Raw genomic sequence first — 9,218 nt, 5'->3', positions numbered from 1 at the left:
AAAATCACAACGGTGAAATTACAATTTTGATATACATAGATTTTTTTTTGTCTCATTAGTTTTAGAAAATCAAGCATAATGTTCAATTATCCAAATCCTGCCCGTGGAATGTACCCACAGCNCCTCTGCCCATGCCACCCCCTCCCCCCCAATTTTTTTATATTGGTCGAGGAGTCCCAGACTATATACTGTATGTTCCTCTGTCCCTCGACAGACATGTCTCCGATGAGGAAACATTTTCTGCTTATTTATAGAAATATAACCTGATATAAAACCAGAGACATATAAAGCCATAGTAGTATAATATATGTACGTCTCTTATAAAACTATAGAACTGTTATCATCAATTGCTAACATCAGCAGGGCAATTTCCAGTTGTTATTTTTATCTTAAAATTCCAAATAAAACCACCTAAAAAATAGCTTTAAAACATTTCATTTGCAATATATACGACTCGTGATTTCTGATGAGCACATGGCAGTGTTTAAAATTTCCCGCTAAATATATGAGAGCTCTTTTAAATTGGAGGTAATATTATCACACGTTCCGTAAAATAAACTTCTTTTTTAAACTAAAAACATTTTTTTTTTAAATGTTCTACTGATGAATAGTATTGGTATTTGGATAGATTATTGTTGAAGACAAATATATTTTTAAATAATAACCTATATGTATATTATATTTAGTGCTGAACCACAGTTTCCCATGACAACGATTGTATACATGACACACAGACAGACTAACATTATTAGGACTCGGAGATAAAAACAACAAGACACAATGTCTGAGGTGAGTTAATTTATATGCATTCAAATAGATTTAAAATATGCTAATATTTATGGTTTTCAAAAGTGTTTATTTTTCAGAAGAAAATTCTTTTAACTACAAAAGTTTACGCGATACAACATAATCATCAGATCATGTATCGTTTTGCAAGTGTCATCCAGTCATCGTAACGCTATCTTAGATCCACAGGCGCTTGTATCTGGTATTTAATACCCGAGTTAAAATCCAAAATCTACTACTGTGCCTGTGCTTCGATCAAACCATGTATAAACAGTAATGTTGTCTTACCATTGGATATTTGATATTTTCAGGAAAAGAAAGATAAGGAAAAAACTGGGATAGATGACAGTGCTTTTGAGTCACTGGAAAAGGATTTTCAGGAGGTAAGTGAAAAAACACTAACAGAACGTACTATAGCAGCAACACTTGTAACACTTTAACGATTACTTATGTTAGATTGCTAATTTGCAAAGTTATTGCAAAAACACCCCTCCGAATTATAAGTGTGTTTAATTTATATCTTGTTATACTGTCACAAAAAATGGTTCATCTTAACCCCAGCTAAAATGAATGTTTTCTAGTATATCAGCTCTTTTACAATCAAATTTCAAAATCTAATGTGATAAAATTGTGATGTTATCTCTTTTATATGTTGGACTTATGTATGTGGTAGGTATATCTCCTTTATCTGAATAAAATAATGATAAGATACATTGTGTAAATAACCATCTTAAAATGGTAGATAGTGACGGGCAATCTGTAAACCATCCTCTTTTTCACAGGTCCTTCAACAACTTACCGGTGACCGAAGCTTGGAGAAGTTCAGGTCTGAATATGAGAAGCTTCACAAGGCTCTAAAGAAATCACATGAAAGTGAGAAGCGGTTAATGCAAAAATGTCGAGAACTAAATGCAGAGATTGTTGCCAACTCCGCAAAAGTTGCGACGGCACTGAAGCTATCACAAGAGGACCAGAATACCATAACCTCATTAAAAAAGGTAAAGTCTATCTCACAGAAAAATGGATATTTATAATGCTAAAAATGTTGAAATCAAATATGACATTCATAGAAAACAGATAAAGTTTTCTTCAAATTTAATTTTTGTACCCTTCAGCTATTGGTTACTGGAGAAAACGAAAATAAAATATTTTCTGGAAGGATATGTTTCTTTAAATACTGATCATTTCTATGTTTAAATATTTTCTAATAATCAATCTACCCCCATATATAGAATTAAAGTACATGGAATTTATGATTTCAGATTGTCAGAACCAATGTGTCAGCTCCACTATATTAAAACTTCGTTTATAAAATATTTGTTTACCGGTATGAAACACAAAAAACAACCGTTTCACAAAGTTCTATAATAAATGATTTCAGGAAATAGAGAAAGCATGGAAAATGGTTGATGCTGCACACGAAAAAGAGACAAGGGCTAGAGAAACAATTCAGTCTCTGAAAATGGAAATTGCCAACCTTAGCAAACTTGTGGAACAGGGAGCAGGTCTGACCATGGGGCAAGAACACAGGTACATGTCCAAGTTGACCAAAAATATTTATGTTTCTGATTTCTAGATTTTGGAATTGTAAAATTGTTAACAGTTCTTGAAACATACATCATCTGGTAAATCATAAAACGTCAACTGAAAAATCGTTCAATATATAAGAATAGTTAATTGGTTTAAATAATTAAGATGGAAAAGATGAGATTTTTTTTTAGATGAACAAAATTATCACACAGGTTTATATCTATATTTTAAAATTATATTCATGGATGTAATATCCACTAATAAAGCTTGGTGTGGGAATGTTGACTGGTGAAATGATATAGATGATGATTTATTGTAGTGTGAATGAGCTGTTAAAGATTAAAGAGGATCTGACAAAGGAACGAGATGAGCAGCTTGGTGAGATTGTGAAACTGCGTGAAAACCTTGCCCAGGCATCAGCCCAACAACAGAAGTTAGAACAGGACAGATCTGAGTGTGAGGAGAAGATCCAGGAGGTAGGGAAATGGCTAAACTTGGCAACTCATTAATGATATATATTGGTAGTTACCTTTCTGGATCTTAGAGACTGACACACACAAGCATTTGATACCCTCTTGGTGGTAAATGCCGTTTACTGACATTTGTCACATGACCAACCATGGTCATCTTCACATGTAAAAAGGTCCAGAAAGATTGCCAGGATCCAGTAGCCGCAGTCTTTGTTGTAAAGGTGGGGGCACAGGGTTTCAGTGGTCTTTCATATTGTCTTTCTTAATTTGTTGTCTTTCCTTTTGGTGTTGTTGATGTATACTGTGTGACTAGTGTAAATGTCCGTAAACTGTTGATAGGACGTTAAACCCATACAACCAACCAACCAGTGTTTAAGATGGTCCCCTACTGTTGTGATGGAAGTTCTTCTGTCTAGTGTTGCTATGCTCCTTGAACTTCTGGTGTTGAACATTCTTGTCTTCCCCGTGTAATCTTTGCCATAGGCACAGCACTGGAACCTGTACACTTTTCGACACGTTTCCATTGGTATGGGGCATTTAAGGTGGACCGTGATCTGATAGTGTTGTAGGGATTCCCTAACTGTTTAATTTTCAACACTTTAGTGAGTTTCTCTAAAAGGCTTTTAATGGACGCAAGGGAGAGGAGTGCTGTTGTAACATTCCATTGATTACTTAATACATGTTAAGATTTATCAGGTACAACATATGAGAAAGAAATAATATTAAATAATACATACTATGTGTATTGTTTCAAATTTAAATGAAATAAAGTTCAACTTGTTACCCATTTTTAAAGAATAATACATGGGTTGAAATCAAAATGTTTGAAACGAAAGAATATTTTCAAAACACTTCAGATTTTTTTTTTATTAATGAACATTGCAATGATTGCTTCTTCAGCTAAGCCAGGACATCCAGGTGCGCAACAATGAAGCTCAGCGGGAGTCTCGCAAGAAGGACAAGACAGAGCGCGAGTTGAAGCAGGCTAAGGCTGACCTCGACTCCAAGTCTGGTGAGATTAAGACCATGCAGACACAAATTGGGCGCTACAAGGAAGATGTCGGCAAGCTGGAACAACAACTCAAGGAACAAAGGGTGAGATGGTTGGGACAGAATGAGCTATCTGTTCTATAAGATTCTATTGAAATTAATTACCAGTATAGCAGGACATGTAATGTTGTTTTTGTTTTAATTTTGTTTTTAAACTTTTTGTTGATGTTTTAGTTGGATTATTTTGCTAAACTTTGTTTCTTCCACATCAGATTCTGAATGAGAGAGCTCTTAAGGATTGCGACATCCTCAACACAAGGTTCCAGAAACTGCAAGGTGAATACGAAGGTCAACTCATCACAACTGACCAGCTGACAGCCGAAAACCAGAACAGGGTGTCGGAACTTAAGGTATTAAAGCTTCTAAAAACTTTAAAAATATGCTGACCCTGTTGAGTTTATAGAAAAAAATCTGTCTCTGAACATTTGAATAATTATTTGAAAGTTAAACAGTTCAAGCACAGCCAAGTCTTAAGTTTGATTAAAAACTATTTCTTTAGATTTAAAATGATGTTAGAAGATTCTTTGGGCTGAACTAACAATGTTGAAATCGACATGTCATTATTTTGTAATCCACATATCAGTTAAAATATCTAATTCTTGTGCTGGTGTACTCTCATTTTAGTGAAATGTAGGTAAAACATGTCTCTTGTGAGTTTGGTTACCTTTCATGTGTCATTGGTTTTAAAAATTTAGCAAAAAGAGGATGAGGTGAACCAGCTGAAACAGGAGACTCAACGCCTCAACAAGATCCGAGAGACAATCCAACGTAAGCTGAGGAATGTGGAGGACCAGAAGGGTGATGTGGAACAGCAGAAGGAGACCCTGAAGAGTCAGATCATTGGGCTGGAGAGAGGTGAGCACAGATCTCACAAGTTCATATCTGTATCAGAGAGATTTATTTTTTCTGCATATTCTATTTCATTTTTTATAATTGCTTAAAAACAAAGTTTTTAGTACATATATATAAAGCAAATAAATTGGGTTTAACCTTACTGACATGTGATATCTATTATCAGAACTTGAGGCATCCAAGAAGCAGGCTGAGCTGGACAAGAAGCAGATAGATGACCTTGTGAGGGAGAAGGACATCCTAAACAAGGTGAGGGGACATTTTCTCACGTGTAAACAATACAGTGCATTTTCTCCATTTTGTCAAAAATCCAAATGATCTTTTGAAGCAAAGGTATAATTCATCTCTTTCGTGCTTGCTATAAGCATGGTGTCCCTAAAACTTCAGAATATTGATGGGACTTTGTTTGCTTTCTCAGAACATGTTGAAGGCAATCAGCTCCACACAGAAGCAGCTGCACTTGGTGAAGCTCCATGAGCAGTCCAAGAAAAACCTTGAACAGGACATCCAGAACTACAAGGAGGAGGCTCAGAAACAGAGGAAGATCATCTACCAGCTGGAGAAGGAGCGTGATCGCTACATCAACGAGGCCAGCGATCTCACACAAAAGGTAAGTTCAACTTGTTGGTAAATTTTCAGTTGTTGAAACGTGCTTAAACAGATCAAATAGAGAATCAAGACATCATTGGAGATTTAATTCTTACTTCACAACTTAACAATATTTAAAGTTTGAAATGTCGGATATACTTTCAGTATTGGTAACACCATATGGTTAATAAATCCACTTCTCTAGATGTGTTAAAGAAACCATGTGGTTTTAAAAATTTCTGATGTTCAAGGAATGCCAAGAGAAATAGAAATATTTTAAAGGTAAATTTTGAAAATAGTTTTTTCTTTCTTCTGAATACTACTACTAAATATGTGAACACTAAGTTAATGGCTTATATAACACTGTACACTGCAGTAACCAAAGTCTAGAACTATAGTTACCTCTGTTTTACCTGTAGGTGCTTGGTCACATGGAAGACGTGAAGGTTAGAGAGATGCAGATTTTCGACTACAAGAAAAAGATTGCAGAGGCTGAGACCAAACTGAAGCAGCAGCAGAACTTGTATGAGGCTGTGAGAAGTGACAGGAACTTGTACAGCAAGAATCTGATTGAGTCCCAGGTACAAATGTTAACATTTTCGTATCTATACATATTGATAGCTAATCAATATAATTGGACTGCAAATTACAAGTACAATGTATTTTAATAGAGAATCTTTTGATTTTCGTGTTTTGACTTCCATTTTGTTTACATTAAACTTGGTATTATATTATTTAGAGAATTTCATTTGTGATGAAAGTTATCACAGTGACTAAAATTGAAAAAAATAAAGGAAACGGTTTCAATTTTTAAAGTTAAAATTTTGACTGCACAAAGTTTCCAGAAGCTGCATTAATATTGTTAATGACCAACCTGTTATTACTCCGCCTTCAGGATGAGATCACAGAGATGAAGAGGAAGCTGAAGATCATGAACCACCAGATTGATCAACTGAAGGAGGAGATCCAGGCCAAGGAGGCGGCCCTTGTCAAGGAACATCTGGAGCACCAGCGTGTCGAGAAGGAGAAGGACACCCTTAAGGGCGACCTCAACAAGATGAAGCAACAGGCTGCAGAAAGTAAGGCTTACATCGACGCTCAGGAGGCTGAGGAGAGGAAACTCCTCAAGATCATCGCCGAGGCTGACGCAGAGAGAGTCAGACAGAAGAAGGAACTTGACCAAGTGAGTTATTGCAATAGATATCATTTGAACATGTATAATACAAAGTTTTTGAATGTAATAGGATGATATTTTTGTCTAATTTGTTGTATTTTACAGTTAATATGAGATATCAAACTGTTGTTGGTCAATAAGTTCATAAAAATGACACCTATATAGTTTGAAAAAACTGAAATTTTGTGGCACAAAACAAAGGATTTTGTTGTAAATGTAGGTGATCAGCGAGCGTGACATCCTGGGAACACAGCTGGTGAGGCGTAACGATGAGCTGGCTCTGCTGTATGAGAAGATCAAGATTCAGCAATCAACACTCAACAAGGGTGAAATCCAGTACAACCAGCGTCTGGAGGACATCAGGGTCCTCAAACTAGAGATCAAGAAACTCCGCCGCGAGAAATCCATCCTCAACAAGAGTGTTGCTAATGTTGAAGACCTCAGGTGAGGAATGCTTGTTTTGAGTCTAATATAGTCATTCGGTACAGGAACGTTTATAAGTGATTTGTATAGATACAAAACCAAGATTCTTGTTTTGTTTTGATGACAAATTTCTCGTTCTAAATTCTGGTAGATGTTTTCTTTCTGACTGTATGCTCATTTGTAAAATGCTGTATCATTGTTGACCCCCAGGCGAGAGGTCCACCACATCCAGACAGAGCTGCTGCGTGAGCGGACTCGCTGTAAGGCTCTGGAGGAGGAGCTGGAGAACCCCATGAACATCCACAGATGGAGGAAGTTAGAGGGCAGCGATCCAAGCACCTACGAGATGATCCAGAAAATACACACCCTCCAGAAACGTCTCATCTCTAAGACCGAGGAGGTGGTGGAGAAGGAACTACTGATTCAAGAGAAGGAGAAACTTTACTTAGAGCTGAAACACATCCTGGCCAGACAGCCAGGACCCGAGGTGGCTGAACAGCTCCAGATCTACCAACAAACACTCAAGGAAAAGACAAAACAGATGAAAGTAGGCACAATCTACCACTGTATACTCTCAATCACCTATATATTAACTTAAAATCTTATTCCATGAGGCTCCTGTGAAACATTTGAAATATTGTAAAAGTGTCTGTGTATCCTTGAAGATTCAGTTTGCATTGGGTTTATGATAGTTGAGTTAGAAAATGATTTTACTTAATCCGTTGATTAACTTTATTCTGAAATTCTGTTGTTTCTGTTTTTTTCAGTCAATGTCTTCTGAACTGAATATGTACGAGTCCCAGGTGAACGAATACAAATACGAAATAGAGAGAATAGCGAGGGAATTGGTGGAAGTCAAGAAAAAGTACTTTATGCAGAAAAAGAAGGAGCAACAGACAAAGTAAGTTCACAGCACATTGACTGTGACAGCACTATCTAGTCTGAATCTATGTCACATGTTGAAGCATTGTGAGGCTATATACTAGTCAAGTTGAGTTGAAAATTCAATCTTAAATGCTGGCTTGTAATTGAGTCCGTTACTTTGTATCCAAATCAAACAAAAGATAAAAATGTTGTTATTGTATTTGCTGAAAATGAATTGATTGACAGTGGGTTTTTTTGCAATGATCAAAGTGCAGTCATTATGAACTGTTTTTAATGAATATTTTTATTTCAAATGTTTTGTTGCATTTTAATGGTTAAGTCAGAGCGCAGACCTTGGTGTTTTAGTACTGGTATCCTTCTATCTTCACTGAAACAAAAACTAAGTTTGGTATTGTCTGTTTCATTGAACACAGGGAGAGGGAGAGAGCTATAAACCAGGCCGGAGGTCCCATTATACAACCCCAGCGAACGGAAGGTCCTCGCTTCACGGGCGGGGGATTCAACCTCAAGTCTACAAAGACTGCCGCATGACATGCCTAAAAGTGCTCACCATTCTGTCAGATATAAACTGTCTACACTTTATACGAAAAACACTGCTATCACCACAGGATTGTTTCAAGATGTTAATTGGATATCATTAAGAATAACTGCATCAGTAATATCATTAAGTTATGAATAAATGATGCAATAAAAACGAACATTTCTATGAGACCCACATTGAATATCAATGTTCTGTTTAATAATATTGTAATTTAAGAAGAAGTGTATTTATCAAAATTTCACCAGCAGACTGTGATATGTTACTGATTTTGTATGCTTTAGTATGAAATCTGCTTAATAAATTCTTTTATGTACACATTATATATGTTGTTTGTTGCTGTAAGTGGTAATTACTGTTAGGCTTAATGAGAGGGAAAGATTATTGAGGAAGGAAATGTTCTGGACAGAGGTATGTACCGATTACCTTATTGAAAAAGGAAGTGATTGTTGCCTTATAGCAGGCACGTAGCTGCCTATATGCTTGTACGTGGGTGAATAAAACAAATGAAAAACACTGCTTATTGCACCTCCTTGTAATCGCTACTAAGACCGTACCGTGGACACGCTCCTGCATGAATCCACTCTGTACAAGGGCTGGCTACGCTTATGCCTTACAGGAAGAAGTACTTACCAGTTGCTTAAGAAAATTGGAAGAAGTAGTTGCTGGTTGCCTTATTCGAATAGACAGTTATATTTATATAATTACCGTTACATTATTGGATGAAGTAGTTATCAGTAGGCTTATTGGATGAGGAAATAAGGTAACAGGAAAAAATATTTACTGGTTGCCTTATTGGAAGAGATATGGTAATTGGTTGGGATAATTACCGATAGAGTAGGAAGATATGGTTACTTGTTTCCTTATTGAAAGAGGCAGTTACATGTTGCCTTATTGGAATAGGCAGTAACCGACAGAGCTA

At 36.3% G+C, this 9,218-nt stretch overlaps 1 protein-coding gene across 1 annotated transcript; it reads left to right on the top strand.

Moving 5' to 3' along the window:
• The first annotated feature begins 705 nt into the window (after positions 1-705).
• On the top strand, positions 706-8,617 carry LOC110463953 (cilia- and flagella-associated protein 58-like). Its single transcript, XM_021518918.1, has 16 exons — positions 706-789; positions 1,098-1,169; positions 1,569-1,784; positions 2,168-2,316; positions 2,636-2,792; positions 3,687-3,881; positions 4,049-4,186; positions 4,532-4,691; positions 4,855-4,937; positions 5,107-5,298; positions 5,696-5,857; positions 6,172-6,459; positions 6,671-6,894; positions 7,084-7,420; positions 7,641-7,774; positions 8,172-8,617. The coding sequence occupies exons 1-16, from the start codon at positions 781-783 to the stop codon at positions 8,287-8,289; spliced, it is 2,634 nt and encodes an 877-aa protein (XP_021374593.1). The 5' UTR covers positions 706-780; the 3' UTR covers positions 8,290-8,617.
• Positions 8,618-9,218: the final 601 nt, after the last annotated feature.

Source organism: Mizuhopecten yessoensis, unplaced genomic scaffold, assembly GCF_002113885.1.
Source record: "Mizuhopecten yessoensis strain PY_sf001 unplaced genomic scaffold, ASM211388v2 scaffold10947, whole genome shotgun sequence".
Lineage (NCBI taxonomy): Eukaryota > Metazoa > Mollusca > Bivalvia > Pectinida > Pectinidae > Mizuhopecten > Mizuhopecten yessoensis.
This window is presented reverse-complemented; position numbering and strand designations above follow the sequence as displayed.

What these genes read in the sequence shown, in the direction of transcription:
- LOC110463953 (XM_021518918.1), top strand. An exon ending in AGAAGGACATCCTAAACAAG is followed by an intron (nt 4,938 to 5,106) that starts GTGAGGGGACAT and finishes TTGCTTTCTCAG; the next exon opens with AACATGTTGAAGGCAATCAG. An exon ending in CCAGCGATCTCACACAAAAG is followed by an intron (nt 5,299 to 5,695) that starts GTAAGTTCAACT and finishes TTTTACCTGTAG; the next exon opens with GTGCTTGGTCACATGGAAGA.